This window comes from Phalacrocorax carbo, chromosome 7 (genome assembly GCF_963921805.1).
Source record: "Phalacrocorax carbo chromosome 7, bPhaCar2.1, whole genome shotgun sequence".
Taxonomy (NCBI): Eukaryota; Metazoa; Chordata; class Aves; order Suliformes; family Phalacrocoracidae; genus Phalacrocorax; species Phalacrocorax carbo.
This window is the reverse complement of record NC_087519.1, coordinates 50093368-50112524: the sequence shown is the minus strand read 5'-3', so window position 1 is coordinate 50112524 and position 19157 is coordinate 50093368. Positions and strand designations below refer to the sequence as shown.

Sequence of the window (19157 nt, the reverse complement as noted above, 5' to 3'; positions counted from 1 at the left end):
GAGGAGGTAGGACAAAAGCCTTCCATTGAGAAGAGCAGGAGAAAGATACAGATTAAACACAACCTTTCCCAGCTTACACCCCCTTTCATGCTGGTGATCGTGGAGATGCTGTGGGAGGTACAACTGAGTAAAAACGGGCCACGACTGATAAGGAATTACACAGACCAGCGTAAAATTAATCTGGGGACAAACTAGGTGATGAATTGAATTAGTTATGACCCACCAAATGACCCTGAGCTTTTTTGTTCACACCTACAAAAAACATCCCTTGGTTCCTACCAGCTTTCACATCACCAAAGAGCGCAGTTACCGATTTCCCCATTTTCAGAATTTCTTTGTACAGTCCTCTTTAAAATCAGAACTCCTTCTCTAATTGATCTTGCTACCTACAGCTGGCTGATGACATTTCACAGCTTACCTCATTTTAATTAAGCAAGTTTATTAATTCCCATCACAACCAGATCCTGTGGATAGAGCCTAACATTTTTGGCACAAAAAAATACACACCTCTGCCATGTGCCAGAGTAGCACCTTTTTAAGATGTTAACAGGAGCACCTTCTCACTCTGCAAAAGCACAGTCACCAGAGGATGGCTCACCCAGCCTCACACACTTATTCTACCTCCTTACTTTCAAACAGAAAAAAATCCCCAAACGTATCATTAAAGAGAAAGGGTATGTTTGACAATGTCTTCATACTTGACAACAGCTTTTTAAACTTTGGTTTTGTATTTGAGTCCTTTATGCAAACCAGAAAATTTTAGGTCGTGTCATACATGTCATCAAGAACAGTTTGGTGCGTTCCCAATTTTTTATTCCTTCATGGAAAAAGCTCTTCAAATTAGGTTTTAAAGGAGAAGCCTCTTAATTTATATGTTCATCTACCCCTGCCAGCTTTCATCCCTTTTCCCTAACTGTCCTCTCGGTACGCGGATGGGCAGCCGCTGCTTACGTGGAGGTGCTGACTCCAAACCCCAGGAGCATCCGCAGCACCAAGCGCCCCACAGCCCTGCAACCCCAGCTCCACGGCACTGCCTGCAGAGCCAGGTACCTTGCGGGAGAGGCACAGAAAAAGGAGCCTTCTGCAATGGGGATAGACAGACTTTTTCTGGTGGCTTGGGTGCAGGGGATTAGGAGGTGAAATGTAAGCCTCAGTGCAGCCTTTTTTTGCCAGCCTCTTTTCTTAAGGCTCCTTGGAGTTGGGCTTGTGTTTGAGTCACACGTATTGGTCTAATTGCCAAGGCTGGAAGTCCCAATGCCTTTCACATGTTCTGGATTTAGCCTATGTCTGGAACGGCGTACGGTAATGACGAGGATCAGTCAGGCGCACGGGACTGTAAAGCAGGCCATAGAAAAGAAACGGTTTTGTTTCAGTGTCATAAATGGGAGTTTTATGGACCTTTTCTCCCTTAATCAGACAACCTTCAAAACAGCTCTCTTTCCAGTTTATGACTCTGTTTCAGCTCCCTCTGCCCCGTGTACACTGAGCTCCTACACCCGGCCCCAGCAACGCGGCATCACAGATTTATTTAATGGACTGAGCTGGGTTATTGTGCGGATACAAACCCAATGACAACACAGGGCAATGAACTGATAATTAAAATACCAACAAAGGCCCCCTGAGCAGAAGTTTTATTTTTCCCTCCTATAATCCTCTGGCAGGGGTTTGAATTTCTGACTGTACCTTCTTGGCAGGTGGCTCCTTTCCACCCCGGGCTACAAAGGCACGTCCCAGTTACGTGATGACAGAGCGCTCCGTTGTGACAGTGACAAGGGTGGCTGCAGCCTGGCCCGTAGCTGTCCCCCTGGCAGGCTGCAACGAGAAAAGTCCATAAAAACCCATCAGGATGCATCAAAGGAGGCATTGTACAGAGCAAACCTGAGGCACAACCCAATGCTGGAGAAATCAGTTTGAAACTAGCTTCCAGTGACACACTTCCCACATCGCAAGAGCACCTAAGTCTATATATTAGCCATGCCTGACACTAAATAGCGCGGCTTAACAATATGTATCATAGCACGTTCTGAAGAGGTTTTTAATCGAAGGGTAGGATTGCTCAGGTGATGGATCAGCTGTCATCCCCTGCCCTGCAGAATGTCTTTGTGCTAAACTAATGGTCCAGCAGAACCACCAGCTTGACAGCCCAGGTATTTATTACCAGGCATCCTGGTAAGAGAACTGACAACTTCATTGTTTTCAGTGTTCATTTTTCACAGCTGGATGCCTTCACTCACCCAGAGTCTCATTCTTTGGTCAGAGAGGGGTGATATTTTCAGTGCGTTCAGTTAAGCGGCTGGCTCCCAGGTGAAAACTTAATGCAGCCATCTCGCAAACGTACACTTGCTGCAGCTCTGTTTTCGGTGCTGCTGCTTACGAAAAACAGCAGTGATAAAATTCCTGTAGTCTCCATTGTACTGGAGATTTGGATAGCTTTACGTGGTGGAAAACATACAGTACTGCTACCCTGTTTTCATCAGATGTCACCCCAAAAATATCAAATGGGTTGATGAAGTTGGACAGCACAGTTTCTGTGCCTGCCTTGCAGAGGCTCTCATTCACTTGTATGAAGCTGCAGAGCCTCTCATCCCTGCAGTGCTGCTGGCCTGCACTGGAGAGGCCAAAAAGGCTCTGATCCCTGATCCAGAAGTGTCCTGCACTTGCTGAATGGGACATCTCCCAGGATCAGACCCAAACGACGACTTTTCACCAAAGCCTCTATGCCTTTGAGGGTGTCAGTGTGCATAAAAAGATGCAGTGCTGCAGTACGACACACCCCTGGGGACCGAAAGGAGGAGTGGAACCATCTCGATCTCAGGGGTGAACTTGGTTGTCAGTATCTGACCCATTCTCAGCCCTTTTCTTCCCATATGAGGACTTCCAGCTTCCCTGACATGGGTCTCACAGGCACCATTTCTCCCAGGACTTTTCAACAGTGTTCACTTTTGTCATCACTTGGACCCCATCCACACTGAAACCACAAGAAAGTGCAGGAGCTCAGTCCCATCACAGTTAAAAGTTTGCTCTGCAAATGAGGCTTGGTTGCCAAGTTAAAGGTTCAGCCCATCCTACAGAGCTCTGGCTCAGTTTTGGGAGCAGAACTAAATATTTCCACAATGCAGACCAGAACTATATCATAACCAAGCCAAAGGAAAAACCAGCTCATAACCAGGTCCCCTGACTAGTTACCAATGGTTCGCGTGAGGTTTTTGGAGTATTCTCTTGTTATGCTTACTGAGAAGACAAAAGAGTTTTCCAGTGAAAATTCTGGTAAGAAAGCAGAAATTCTTGGAGAAGAAAATTTTTATTATTCTATTGGGTGGATACAGACTTTTTTTAAGCTTCTCTGTAGGACAATCCTGATTGTCAAAGTACTTTTCTGAAGAATCAGATAACAAGTGATATACTGAAGCTATTCTATTAAGTTCCACAACTGAATGTACAAATAACTGTGGGACTTTTCTCCTTTCTTCATGATGAGTGCAAAGGAAAGAAGCAATAGAAAGGTTTAAATTATTAGACTTCTTCTGGCTTCAAGATTTTCCTCTTGGTGCCCTTTCTCTGTAAGAGGAGGGGTTATTCCTTTGCAGCCTTTAAATACATTTTTGCACGCAGAGTAAAGAACGCACAAAAAACTGGAGACTAAAACATTCAGGCTGGAAGTCAACAGCCCTCAAAAGTGTCAGGGAGCACAGGGAAACGATGGGCACTAAGGGTTAATAGGGTGCCCAGAAGCTTTGAGTTCATGCAGCTCCTGTGGACTATTCTCCCCAAAATGAAGCTTCAGCTTTAAAAGAACAGAGAATTTGCAAGGTCAAGTGCTCACACACTATGAAATGTCAAACCCCTGGTTATCAGCTCCCCTGAGCAGAGACTCTGCTAGAGCTGATCTTTCCTAACTCATTTATTCTGCGAACCAGAATGGTCTCATTTTACCCCAAGGAACTGCTTCTGTGAAGATCCTGCTGAGCCCAAACAGCTCCAGAAAGAGGTGGTTTTAGTACTACTAGAAATGCAGATGCTGAATTGTGTTCAGCTTCTACAGTCCGTGCACAACAGGAGATGATTTTTTTTTTGTGGTTTTGTTTGTTTGTTTTTGGAAACTGCAAATTATGGACGAGTTTGTACTCAGAAAGGAAGCTTACATCTCTGGCACAAAGAGATGCCAAATGTCAAGTTCTCACTTCAATATTGCTGAGGCACCATGACACTCGACGAACAGCTTAATTTACTTTAAACGTAGGCAATACACTTTTCCTAAACCTCTTTCTTGGAAACCTAAAATATCTTAGGCAGACACTCAATAAAACCACCCCAAAATAAAAAAATCACCAAACACAAGCTTAAGCTGAGGCAGAGCTTGCTTGGCAGATTTCATCCCAGATTAATATAATTCATTTACAAGCAATTGAAAAACACAGTCTTGTAATGGAAAGCGTTAGGCAGCTTCAACAAAAGGCATTACTGTCCGTATCACCTATAATTAGATAGCAGTGTATAAAATGCATTGCATGGCCGGCTTAAGATCAATTCAAATCCCATGATGTCAAAATTATTCCTCAACATCCTCCAGCACATTGCCTGCAATCTGATTACTTGAACACGCATGCTGTCCTTCCAGCTGCTAGACCTGGCAAGCCCCAGGATCCAGCAAGGGGAATATTAAACACCCAACAAGGATGGGGAGTGGTGAGCTGGCATCTCTGACCCACGGTTGCTTTACTCCGAGCAGCTTCGGAGCAGCATGGCCAAAGCCCAGTCTTAAAACCAAAATAAAGATTCATCGTTTAGCCAAGAGAACAGGAGGTTACCCTTTGCATTGTTAACTGACCTCGCTCTTTTACTTACAGGCAAAGGAGACCTTGGAGGCTTTGGCATCTTCACCAGCATGAGGAATAAATCAACCCTGCATAAAACCGTAATGGCTGCAGCTCAAAAGAATAAACAGGGTTTTTTTTTTCTCATGTGAGTAGAAGGGGGCACAGAAAGTCATTGACAAAGAGCTGCATTTCTTAATTGAATTTAATGAAATATGTAGGAGCAAAGTTTCCCATCCCTAATGTAGTCTAAGGAGCGGGGAAGGGCCAAGGTGACACATTGCTAACGCCGTGGCTCGGCTGAAGGGCAGTCAAAGTGGGCTGCGACCAAGAAGCAAACATCGTACCTGTTCAGCAGCACCTTTTCTGCTCTGCGGTACGGCTATATGGCTCTGGTTCTGCATTTATTTCATGGTCAGCTCATAACCTACACTCACAGGAGAGTATTACCACCACCACCATCTTCAAGCGGTGGGAGATGGAAAGCCAAGTGTTCCTATGGGGGCCCACAAGGAGGCAAAAAGGCCTGCAATGGTGGCATGTTTGCAGAAATATCTAAAAAGTGGAAAGATTCACCAGCATTGACACTCCTGTAAATTGAAAGAGCAGGGGATTTTGCAGGAGAAGCCCTTTCAGAAGAGAGGCTGTGTTATGTGGTGGGGGAAATGAGGGAAAAATGTTATGAAGAGCGAGCGCAGCCCTCAAACAGGGCTAATTATAACATGGCGTAGGGCTGGAGAACAGAATTGTTTCAATACAAGTACCATTTCTCTCTGTTTTCTAAATCAAACCAATTTTCTGTTGCAGAAATCTGCAACCTATGGGTTAAAGAAGTGAACACAAAAGTGTTCACTAACAATGAAAGTTGGCTCCTTGTGGAGCTGCTTTGGACCTCAGCTCTACAACACAGTCCTGCAGACGGCAGTCGTATTTTGAAAAGGAAGTACAGACCATGACATCATCCTAGAGTAAAACTAGGAAGTTGAGAGGCTAAAACCTGAAAATCTTAAAAAACCCCACATATTTGTTAAATTTTGCAAATGGGCTCAGTGGTCTCCACATGTAATGCTATGCAGCTAAAGACAATAATTTAATTTCCCATGACATTTAGTGAACAATTTCTCAGAAAAACCAGTTTTATAGATGCGTACACACAAACATACAAAAAACCCTTAAAGATCGTGGGATAATCCAAACTCATGAAAATTTGTTTTCTTCAAACAAATAACTTTTCTAATAATTAGTTTAAAAACTGTTTTGTCATGCTCAAATAAAAAGTACTCCCAGCTCTGATTTTTCCACTTTGCGCATTTGTAACCTGCCGCTTTATAATTGATAGATGAGCTACACCAGAAACAGAGATACATCATTTCATGCACAAAAATAAAAAGCAGAGATTTGTCATATAGTAGGAGACAGCTCTGCTATTTAAAAACTGATGCTTATAATGTTTGACAAGTACCAACAGCAGTTAAAAAAAAAGAAAAAGTAGTTGATTATTTACACAGCTACCAAAAATCGTTCCCTTTTTTGGCATCTTTGGAAAGGAACGTGACCTATCTAAAACTGTACCCTGGTAGGTCATCCTACATTCCCAGAAGAAACCTAGCTGGTACGTACGCTGCTCGCAGGTCTCCCCCAGCCAGCCGGGGAGGCAGCGGCATGTTCCCAGGACATGGTCGCAGCCGGCAGCATTCTTGCACTTGCACACCTGGTGGCAGTCAAGCCCAAAGAATCCATCTGGACAAGCTGAAAATGCAAAACATCCTTTTTTAGCCAAATTGCCGTTTCTTTTTCGTATAAAAAACATGGGGCACTGCTCATCTTTTCACGGGTACTTTATCACGTGTCGCGCTGTGGCTACACTGAAGAGCCAAAGTTGCTTCAAGGGTTAAGTCTGCACAATTCTGCTACGTGCATGGTAGACAAACGTGACCCATTTTACACAAGTAACACGTTTCTGCATAGAAAAACACAGCTGAGAATACATCAAAGAGCCACACAACAGGAGAGAGAGTGGATCTGGATTCACACAAGCCAGTACTTGTGCTTCTGTAATGGCCAGAGGGGAAAAAGGAAATAATTCAATATAACGCAAGACTACGGGGCCATCCCTGATTATATCCCTGTCTTTTGAAATGCAAAACTTATGCTCCTATTTAGTCTCTTGACACCTTTCTAAAGATTTTTTTAATAGTGAACATGAGCCAGTGTTGTAGTTCAGTGCAGAAATGAAAACCTGGCAAAGAGAACGAGTAGAGAAAACCAAGACAAATTAAATGTAGCAAGATAACTCCAGGGAGCTTAAGGAGCTCAGTACCTACATCTAGGACACGTGAGGAAGAGCAGGCCCGTGGATTCAATTTACATCTGTATCAGTGCTGACTGCAGGGAAAATATGCCAGCAGGGCCTGTCAGTGGGCCACATCATATCCAAGATGCTGCATTACTAGAACATTAAGACTGCTATGCAGAGTTTTTTTTTAAAAAAAAGAGGAATTATGTTTTCATTGTAGCCTTAATTTAACCTCTCTGTCTGCATATATATGTGTGTGTGTTTAGATTATGTAAGCACATGTACATTCATGTTAGACTAAACGATAATAAATCTGTAGATACACAGTTGTATGTCGTTCCTTCCACAGAACCCCCAAATCACTCAGTCTCAGGAGCGACGGTGCTCATTAAGCAAGCAGCCATTCAATAAAACTTAGCTCTTAGTCCTCCGTGTTCAGTATAAACTTATATTTAAAACCCTATCCTGACGCTTCTACCACAAAATCGGAATGGCTGGCTTCCCAATAGAGTCTTATGATGATCATCATCATATGCACCACCCGGTGACCCTCCGCACTAATCTCACAGCTCTCCACCAGGTCAGAATAACACCGTTATCCATATGCATCTCCCACTGTTGGACTCTTCTGTCCCTTTTCTTGCCCTGTCTCTTCTTCACACCCAGGCTCTTTGTCCCTGCTTGTACTGCTTCTTCCACAAATGTAAATTCAGCCCTTTAACAGAAAGAACTGTTGTCTGCTTTGGCTATGAGGAGGGAAATTCAGTATCCGTAGATACAGGCAAACCTGGGCCTTCACACAGCGACGGCGGTAGCGTAACACACTGCCACGTCTGCTTTGGCTACTCTCAGAGCTCCTGCTCAGCTTGTGACTACATATGATTTTTTTCATCCAGACAAAACCAAAAGGCTGCTCTTCCCTTCATCCTGTCCAGACTGCAGCTTCTTCTTTGGCATATGAAAGATTTCAGGCTTACACCATTTTCCAAGTATGTGCTGTCTCAGAAAAACAGAGAAGTGCCTCATACCGATATGAAACTGTAATGGATCTGTCAGCCTCTGCTCAGTTTGTACTGGGGAGAGGGCTGTTATCAAGTGTAAGGAAGAGACATCAGCATGTGGTTTCAATCTTTATGTCCTTATTTATTATGCTTCAGTAGCATGTATGGCACAGCATCCAAGAAAGGACTTCTCCTACTTAACCCTAGGTGACTTCAAAGGCTGAAAAAGTTTTTCTTTGTTTCATGGAGGCACTACATAGTGTTGCCAGCTCTTCCTAGACATGCACAGTATTTATTTTTCCGTTTTATCTTATTAAAACAGAACTCTTGCTGGGCTATCTTATGATAATGATTGACTGCTGAAATCCCAAGAGAGAAGCCCATTCAGTCTGTCCTGTGGTAGTGCTGATTTAGACAGCAGTTGAAATGCAAACCTTGAGTGCTGCAGTTCGCAAGGGCTATACATTGCTCTTATTAATGCATCAATTAATAAACATGCTGTAGAAAAAGTCCGAGACTCCTGCTGCCTCCAATTCGTGGGATAATTGTGTGGCATTTTGGGATGTTCAGGCAGATTAAGCAGCGAACTGGATAATTCTTCTGTTGGCCTGATCCCGTAACTGGACACGTGCCTTGGGTCATACAACACATACCAGAGCAGTAGGGAACGAAATTAAAATTATGTTGCAGTGAAAACAATTGCAGCCTTCAAAGCAGGAGCAGCAGATGCTCAGCACTTCACAGAATTAAGTCAATTAGAACAATTGCCTTCCCAAACGGGAGCAGAGCAATCCCAGTGCCAGGGTGACCCGGCTCGCTTGGCACGGCCCACTTGTATCAGAGCTGCGAGCTGGGATGGCAAATGCAGGCACACCTCGATTCCTTTTGGGTTTGCTGGCTGGACAGTTGGGCTCCCTGACATCAGGAGCTCATGGCCCATGCTCCCTGCATGTCAGATGTTAATATTTATTTGAAGAAAGCGTTGATATATTTAGCTATTTATTACAAGAAAGATGATTGGGTTTGGGGGTCTTTTTTCTTTTTACTTGCCCGTTTAGCTCTAAGTAGGTTAAAACCAAAGCCCTGCAGCAGTGGGTGATCACAGTAGGCATCTTTTCTGGAGAAAATACTACTTACGTTACCTATGCTTTAACAGGATAGAGAAAGGACTCACAAAGCCGCCTTTTGCTATTAGTGCCTTTGCACAGTCCAGGAATGCAGAGGCATTAATTGCTGCTTCAGTTCAGGAACAGCCAGAACCCCACATGTGCCCCAGGTACCGTCTCCCCAGGTATATAACATTCTCCTCTCAGATAGGAAAGATACCTGGAGGCATTGTTAGTGGTATCTCTCAAGGAACCACCGAACATGATTCATTTTCCTTCGGTAATGCTAGAGCTTGTGAAGACTGTACAGTGCTTCTTCAAACATTCTAGTTGTGTCGCTGCTTTCAATAAAAAGCAAAAGGAAGCCTTTGCTGGGTTGTTGGATGGCCTGCAAACATTCTGTAGCAGATTATTTTGTTTTCAGCCTTATTGATGAATGTTAGCTACTTTGCAACTGAAACAGCCTTGTTCCTTTTGCAGCTATTTTGAAAGAGTTACAAGATTCAAAAGGTTAATTTTTCCAACGGACCGAGCAGAGCTGAAAGATGGAGCAGGCAGGCACTGCCATCAGACATGTCTAATTTTCTTTCAGAAAGTGGCTCAATAGCTTTATTCTTAATGATTATTATTATATGTGATCATAGCACTACTGGAGAGGCAGATTACAACTGAACGATACCAGGTGGAGATGAAGAACAGCTGAGTGAAGCTGACTCGGAGCAGAACTGAGATGCTGATAGACAGGCACAAGTACTTGGAAGAGTGTGAGGTCTCTTGGCAGCATCCTGTGGCTGAGGGCACAGAAGTTCAGTCAACTCCTGAATAATTCACAGTGACAGTATCTCCCGCTACTGGTTAGCTTGGAGACTGTCCCGCGCTGGAGGATGAAGATGCGGCTTTGGTTGTTATCTGTATTACTGACAGGTGGTATATGTAGGTACATACCAACTTGCACTGAATATTGCAAATATCTTCTGAGCCACCACACTTGTCCTCACTCTTCGTGCTCTTTTCAGAGAACACTGGATCACATACAAGGTCTTGGGTCACACCTCCAAAACACTCGATTCCGAAAAACTGAAAGGTTTGCCGTGAGTTAAATAAAATTGAAATATGACTGAAGCATATTTCCCTGCCTCAAACACCACGGCACACTCAAGCACGACGGTGCTTCTCCCTTAGGTTGGCTGCCTTGCCAAGGGATGAACAGTGGTTGTTGGGCAAGACACTGCAGCATGTTAGCTGGTAACGCAAATGCTCGGAATGACAAATACAAGCTTGCTTGACCGTAGTGCTGTAAATCCTCCAAGGGCTTTCTACAGTTGCTAGTGCGCATCCACAGAGGCAGAATAAGCTGGATAAACCCGGTTAATGTCACCATAAAGAGATATACTATAAAAGCCCAATGCTGAGATTTAGCCAGGGCTAAGATTACATTAATAACGCTAATAAATAATAATAAGAGATTGTGGAAATTTGTGGCCAATAAAAGAACTTGGAAATAGCCACTGAAGTGATGTTTTGCAACAGGGACCGGCCTGTAAACCTATGAAGTCCTACTTCACACTGAAGGTAGCAAATTAATGAAATGGAACAACAGTACTTTGTTCCTATCTGAAAAAAGAAAACCAATCCCCCAAAAAATGAGATTTGGGGACTTCAGCAATTTCAGCTTGAATCTGGACCCCATGCTGCCACAAGGCAAAATACCAGAAGCAACGACTGCAGACTCAAATGCGCTCATTGTGTGTGGGTGATATTAATATTGATAATTAATATTAATCATTATTTGATTTTGTAAGGTACTGTCTTCTCCTAGGACTCTGAACTTAGAAGGCTGCAAAAGTTTGAGTTTCAGTGTTTCTGCGATGATGCAAAAGTCCTTCCGAGCCCTGGGATGAAGCATGGGATGAGAAGTCCAAGGCAACCCATCTGTGCCGGGTCTCAATCTCTGTGTTCTTGTCTGCAAGGCGCAGAGCTTGGCTGACGTGGGCGGATTGCCAAGAGGACGGTGAAAAGCACAGCCTTGCCAGAAGGAAACCCTGCCAGTCTCCGAGTCACTAAAAACAGAAGTGCTACAGCTCCTCAGAGAAAAGGTGCCAAGAAGGTTCTACCAAGGGCAAACCACCCACATGTTTTCCTTCGCCTTCCTCTTTTGGAACCAACCAATGTTTCTGGTTGAAACATTCTATGTGAAAAGGTAACACAGGTCAGCTCAGAGCAAACACCCTGCCTGCTTGAGAGAAAACATGTAGAAAACAGGATCTTAATCTCCTTTCAGGAATTTAAAAAGGTATAAATGTCCAACATGACTGATTTGGAAGCCAAGATTTGTATTTTTTTTTCCAGTAGACATCATCCAGGCTTCTCCATATTCCTCACACCTACTTTGGCAAAGGGTATTTAGCCTCCTTGTCCGTGTTTTGATTCCTGCTGGAACGAGCAGATTTACACCACAACACAGATATACTTATTGCTTTTCCAATAAAAAAATAATCATTAAAAAAGAGGATAGACTCACAAAAAGAGAGTTCAGCTAAATCATTTTTAAAAGGGACATAGTGGAGATACCATAAATTATGAGGCACACTTTGCAACAGAACCTTGAAAAGAGTATTTATTTTGTATAATAATTCCTGGTAAGAATGAAAGGGGAACAACAAGCAATATCTGAACTCCATCCAGCAGGGTTCTTTGCTACATTACTGGTAAGGCTGTGGAGCACCCCCTTCCCATCAGAGGGCAGCAGATGCCTGCGTGTGCTGCCGCTTCCCTCTATCGTAGCCGCAACGCTACCTTCAGAAACGTGCCTTCTAAGCAAAATAATTGTGACTTTGGTTTAATGGCCATCGTTTGTACTATATTCCGCCATTTATACTTAAATAACTTTCATAATGTCTGACTCACTACGTGCTGTTTCTGTTGCATTCCAGACTGTGATTTTTATGATCTGCACCATGACACAGCATGACAGAAACCCTCTGTAGACGATGCCCTAGACTGACTCACAATAATGTATCTAAAAAGTCCAGTCCAACCTTTCCAACACTTTACCAAATGATCAGGTAATAAAAACCAATCTGTTGGATTTATTCAAGAACAGATATACTTTCAACTGTGAGAGTTCCTTTGGGAAAATGCTCAGATCTACTTTTTTTGCTTTAAAACGTTTCAGAGATGCACTAGGAACAAGCAAGTGTAAGGCAGGACAAACACCATTGTGACACTGAGCAGAAAGCTAAGACTCTGCTTACAAGGAGTCTTCATAAAGATGTGATACAGCAGGGGTGGTCTTCAGCAAGCATCTAATTTTAACCACATTAAAACATGTCCCCAGCGCTAGTTAGGACGGAAATGCACATTTCAGTATCATCTTCCGATTACAGTTAACAGTTTATTTGGATCAGGTGCTGTAAATTGTAAAACCAGCTCTCTGGTGATCTGGAAAAAAACAAAACCCATCTGCATAAACCTGAAAGGGACCAGAGGGACCAGCAGTACCTTTTTCACAAAACGTTCCCGTCCAGCCCGCTGCGCAAGTACAGGCTCCGCTCACGTGGTCGCAGGCAGCTCCGTTCTGGCACCGACAACTGTACTTGCAGCTCGGGCCAAAGCTTCCCTCGGGGCATCCTGCAGTGGAGGAATCAAAACCAGATGACGGGTTAATTCTGGAGCAGAACAGGGATCAACGAGGAATTCTTAGAGACATGGGAATTCTTACTATTCACTAAAGAAGAATCACGGCGTAATGGTAATGCCCTAAAACTGACGTGATTAAGTATTCTCCTTGGGGTCCAGGTAAGTCAGGCTGTTTTTAGTAAGGTCTGTTTTAGAAAAAGCACCAGGGCATTGAAAGGCTAATTTCTGCACAGAAAACTAATATCATCTGATAGTTGCAAAGCCTGCGACTTCACAGGTTCTGCTTGACGACACTTTGCACACTGGTCTGGAATTGCTTACGTGCACGTCTCCTCTGGGACTTCATCAGCCAGGAGGGGGAAAGCTCCCAGCTTCTGCATCTCCTTTGGAGGCCATATCCTCTGTTTTCTTGCAAATCCTCCTTCCCCTCAAAGACAACCCTACGTCTGGAATAAAGTGGTGGGTTTGGTGCTGCCTACGCAGACCCTTAGGTGGGCAGTGAGAGGAGCTGGCATGAATTCAGTTGCTCTGCTTACTGGATCCAATCTCTATTTATAGAGCTAGAGGTTGGGATGGGAGACAGAAGGATAGCAAGGTACATTAAGTATTTCTTTGCTTTCAATCATCTGTGTCGGAAAACAGGCCGTTGTTTAAATGTGGAGTTGTTTAAGTGAATGTGTTGTGCTCACAGGTGAAATTCAGTCCCAGGGTTGAATCGGTGCAAAATCCCATTTGCATCACCTCCTATTCCCAAAGCTGCAGATCACCGTGCATCATTCCTCCTACACTAGCTTAACAAGTAAATACATAGAAGTGTGCCTGTGCCTTAAAAGTTTGATCCTGCTCAGTGTTTACTTTTCACTTGAAATTTCAGTCAGAGTCCAGAGAATCTACACAAGGAAAATTGTATTCCAGTGCAGTAATAGGTGTGGGGCTCTCGGCTGAGCTTTCTTCAAACCTACAGCGTTTAGCCTGGAGCTGAGACTTTCAAGGTGATGGCAACGGGTCACTACACTTCACAAATGATTTTGCAGTCCACATCACAGAGAATCTGCCCTCTGCTCAAGGAGGTGCAGGCTGCTGCAATGCATGCCGAGATACATCCACCCCGCCGGAGAACCTGATCTGCCTGCAAAGCCACAAAGGGAAAGGGCCTGACCTGCAACAAGAGGCTAGAGACGCCTCAGGAGCAGAGGAACTCTCCAAGGATAGTAAAAGTCTCGCCTCCAAGGCAGCTTAAAATGTTTAGGGAAGAATTATGGCTTTCATAGTCTTGTGCGTGCACACACTCACATATATATGCATTTTTATACATATATTTATATATATACACACACAATTAAAGTGGGGTAAAAACCAGGCTGAATGAAACAGAAAACCCATAGACAGAACATTAGGGGTTGGCAGGTGTTTTGTCGGTGGCAATGGCTTCACCTTGCCGGAGAAGACGACAACCAGCTATTTGCCTACTTGCTGTCTGCAGAGATGCTATTTTGAGAGAGGTCAAGAGTGAAAGAGAAGCGGAGCTGGCAGCTCTTTCTCTGGGAGCTGGTCTTCCCACTAACTGTCCTTCCATTCCCTCTGTGCCAGCAGCAACAAGAGCCGTAAGATCAACTTTCCAGGGTTTTTGTCCTATGTCACCATTCCAGATGAATTGTTTTGACATTTCTGTGTGACACCAGCAGTTAATTCTCCCCACACCACCGAGACTCTGGTAGCTACATCTGTGCTACTGTAAGATTGTTAAATTAATAAATAAAATGTTTATTTTATTTAACAACATCAATATAATCAATAATAATAACAGCAGCTTAACTATGCAACTTATTGCCACAGGATGAAATGGCCACAAAATGTTTGCATGAAATCAAAAAGGAAACAGGCACATTAATGGGAAAAAAAATCATGTTCTTTTAAATATAGAGATATTGCTTCTGTCTCAAGAATCTCCTGAGTGACAAGTCGATGCAACCTGGGGAGACGTATCAGGAATTATCTATATGCCTGTTTTTATCCTCTTAAGGCATCTGCTATTGGCCTCTGTTAGAGACAGATTAGTGGAGATGATGGGCCTCTCGTAAGACCATTGCACATTGTTGTTGTTAATAAATAGAGGACCCTAAATCTTCCTGATTTTGCTTCTGTTATGTACATGTGAAATATTTCTATATGCCTGGCCTTTAAAAAAGGGTTTGTGAAAAAAAAATTGCAGACCTAAAACTGGATAAGTAAAACCAATATGGAAACTTCTATGCCACAGACCAAATACACATCAATCCTATCACTCACACAAGGTCTTAATATTAAAAATAGCTGCTGAGTCCAAACCAAGTCTGAAAATAACTTTTCTGGAATCCAAATTAGGGAAACTATCTAACCCTGATGAAACCCGAGCGCTCTGAGAGGCACTGGGCAGACCGGAGGCGGCACAGCCTGAAGGTCTTCCTGGAGGGAATTATCAGGAAAAATAATTTCTGGTTTTGCAAATTCCCCATGTCGACAAAGTGACAACTTACTCCATTCGCAGTGTTTCCCAGTGAATCCTGGCTCACAGAAGCAAGTGCCAGTGACCGGATCGCAGCTACCATCACTGTTGTTGCAGACGCACATGTTTTCACAACGCTGTCCCCAACGGCCGCTATTGCAGGCTGCAATGTGAAACGGTATTTACATCGAGAATCAACTTTGAGGCCACTTAACGGATTATTTTACATCTAAATGAGAGAACAGAAAAGATGCAAAATGGCCCCTTTAAGATACAGGAGCTCTGGACTGGACTCTCAGCTGCAGCAAGGGGCACAAATCAATGGAAATAAATACCATTTTTGCTGATTTGTTTCAGCTGAAAGTAGGCAGAAATTATGCCATCTACATAAAAATAATCATTCCTAGTCAATCCATATCAATCCACAGTCACAAATGCATAATTTAATGGAAATAAAATACCAGCTATTGACTCAGCAAAAATCTGTATTACCAGACTAGATAACGGGTGAAACACGACAGATTTGTGAGCATCCTCCATATTTTCTTCAAAATACTGGGAAATGCAACACGGACAGAGACAGACAAATCTATCTGATTCGTTAAACCAAGTTACTGCTTTCATTCTTAAAATCACATAACACTGACATGATTAGGACAATGTACCACAGCATCTCCCTCCTTTCTTGTAGGGATGAAGATGAAAGTGCCAATTAGGGCAACAGAAACCTGGTTTGGGAGTTGGGCATCGGTTTCATGCCGGCTCTGCAATAGTTGAAGAGCTGCCTTACTGAGACATCTCTGCAAAACAATTTTTCTCATATCTTTTCCTGAATAGAAATAAAAGCTTTGCTTTGCCATGGTCCCTTAATTCTTTAGACAGCCTAGGAGTTACGGAAAGCTATCTACATGGCTCTACACATTACCAACTGGTTTGATTTTTAAAATATGCATATTGGTGGAAACTTCAGATTTTCCCAGAGTTTTCTTCAGTACCAAGCCTGAGAAGCCAGGTCCAAAACTTACTGCCGTCAACACCGGCAATTAATTTGTATGATTTTCTGTGTCTAAGAGCAAGTTTAGAACGAGTTTGTTTCCTGTTGGCTTTTTTGCAAAAGGGATCATAAAGAATCAAGAAGAAAAAAATGCGAAACAGGAAAAGGAAAGAATCAAGCAGGATGGCTTAACATTTACATGGTGCTATCCAAAAAGGGCAAATTTGTACTCTTACATGGCCATCAATATGGAGAGTGATGCTAAAGTCAACAGAAGGATGGTCTGCTCTTCCAGAGAACAGAATTTCTCTCAGCATTTATATTCACAAGTTAAGGAGTGACCTTAAGACACATGACTGTACATGCCACTCACTTGTTGAATAAATCTCCCGTAAACAAAATGAAAAATTGAGAATTAATCTTAAAACTAATCTGCGCTGAAAATGAAAAACAAAACTGTCAGTCAAAATGCTGACAGGACAGATGGTGTTGGGCAAAGGGATCCATAGTGTTGAAATAAGAGCTTATATCAATACTTTGCACTTCATCAGCCATCTATTTCAATACTTTGAACCTAGATAATTAAGGATTATAACCACCCAGGCTGTGCAAACGCATAAACACACAATTTCAGAAGCAATGAGATTAGCAAAAGTATATTAAAAAACTGTAATAGACCAAGAACAAACAGAGCTGGTTCTTACACTTGCAGGTAAGTCCCTGGGAGATACCGCGTGCGCTGTGGCGCGAATGCGCATTTGACTTACGGTGTCTGCAGTCGTGGCCAGTCCAGCCGGGGGGACACGTGCACTCGCCGGTGACATGGTGACACTGGGCACTGCTGCTACAGCTGCATAACAGCTGGCAATTTTGTCCGTAGTAACCATTGGGGCAGGCTGAAAACAGATGAACAGACTGCAATTTCACCTAGATAACAACTCAGGCAGAGACTGATCTTTTCAAACAAGACAGCAACAGCTTGCCCCTAAAACATGCATTACTGACTCCAGAAATCAGATCTGTAAAATGAAAGAAGCATCTGTAATTTGTATACGAGGTGTCTGGGGCTGAGTCCTGTAAGGCTGGAACAGCTTGAGTGACTTTTGGGTACTTCTCCCGCACATCAGGATCAATCAGTGGAGGGAAAAAAACCAAAGAGTGCTGAGCAGACCTTTGTCAAAAGTGATTTTGTGACTAACAAGAAGAAATATGCCACCAGTGCTGTCTTGCACGGAGCAGTGCTGTCCCTGAGAGCCTGTCTATGCCAGCACGACAGCCAGCCCAAGCAGCCTTTCATACCCATAGACTGGGTAAGAAGTCATGCCCCAGTAGCACAGAGCAATTGCTTGAGCATATTCTTAAGGTCTCTGGTGGAGCTGTAGAGACAGCACTGGTACTAGGCTTTCATCCTCACTACTGTATAATCCTGACTTAGCTACATCAAGGAGTATTGCTGCAACCATAACCCAAGAGTGATGCCACAGGGGCAATCAGTCAGCATCTCTTGCCAAGCAACCAGAATTACAATGCCGGTACTGTGGCTATTACACATTGTATTTTTAAGTATATATTGCCATGAATTAAGTCTAATGATAACTTCGATTTCGGATGCAGTTTAGCTTTGTCATCGGCATTTATCTGTAATCTCCCTCCAGTAAATAATGTCAAATCCAACCTGAGGAATTCCTGAAGCCGAAGGGTACTTTACCTTGGGCAGCGTGTCTAATGTAACAAACATCTCACAAAACAGCAAGAAGGTAGAAATCAAACCATGACCTGAATTTTCAAACTGACTTTCTTTTCGTGGAGGAGGCTGATGTGAGGACTTACACGCAGAGCAGGATGCCCCGGTATAGCCAGGGGGACAGTCGCAGGCCCCAGTTTCTCTGTTGCACTGTCCTCCGTTGGCGCAGGGCTCACAGGAGGACTGGCAGTCTGGTCCCCACCAGCCGGCTGGGCAATCTAGGAAAAAAAGCACATGAGATGTCCCCAGTGCCATTTTCTGTTTCAAGGCAGTTCTGGATTTCTGCTGCTACCTTGAAGAATTTAAAAGTGATAGCAGAACTAAGTTTATCCAGGATTGTTATATTATCTCTACAGACCTACAGCGCTGTCACAGTAAACCTTCTGAAAGAGTCAACCCGCCTCTGTGCTGCAGCACGTGAGAACACATCTAAAAGAGAGACCCAAAGGCTCCCTGCCAACTTCCATCAGGGTGCATCTGTTTATTGGTCTGGTTTCTGATACAGTAATGTCAGGAGTATTTGGACAGATATAAAAAATCAATTATTGCACTCAGCAAAGGAAACCTCCAGAGGATGGTAATCTGCAGTCAGATGCAGGAGGCGAGGGCTGCTGTTGTGTTTTTGCTGTGTGTGAGTGGAGGTCCGTACAGACAGTCCAGAGGGACTGGATGTAAGGTGGAGCCCAGGTCTCCATTCAGCTCCACCTCCTTCACCAGATTTCTGCTCTGTAAAGTGGTGAGCTACAACCCAGGTCTACGCGGGGCAGATGCTCCTCAGGTGTGCAATAGCCAGAGCTCTGCAAGTAGTAGAGCAGGATCCCATGGTCCCTTGGTAGCTCGGTGTCCTGGAGCTTTTCTTCATCCCTTTACTTAATTACCCACAACTACCCTTTCTAATTCCTTCCTCTGTTCCAGGTCCTTCACTTGTTGGTTCCACAATAGTTGTCTTTGGCCAAGGCCCTTCAACAGCTCCTGAGGCACATCGTGTGCATTTGGCACCATGGTCCCAAGCTCTGCTCCGGGTCTCAGAGCTGCTGTAATGCCCCAATATCTCTGCCCAGCTTGTACAAATCCAGCC

General features: G+C 43.7%; 1 protein-coding gene across 2 annotated transcripts in view; it reads right to left on the bottom strand.

Annotated features, from left to right (window-relative positions):
- The window catches only part of LOC104051222 (multiple epidermal growth factor-like domains protein 6), a 206295-nt gene that overhangs the window by 22494 nt on the left and 164644 nt on the right, over positions 1-19157 (bottom strand). For both annotated transcript variants that reach the window (XM_064457943.1, XM_064457944.1), the window contains exons 19-24: positions 18166-18297; positions 17103-17231; positions 15373-15504; positions 12719-12847; positions 6435-6563; positions 1684-1812 (exon numbers count right to left, since the gene is read on the bottom strand). In XM_064457943.1, the coding sequence (XP_064314013.1) occupies positions 1684-1812; positions 6435-6563; positions 12719-12847; positions 15373-15504; positions 17103-17231; positions 18166-18297 (780 nt within the window). The remainder of the gene's footprint in view (positions 1-1683; positions 1813-6434; positions 6564-12718; positions 12848-15372; positions 15505-17102; positions 17232-18165; positions 18298-19157) is intronic.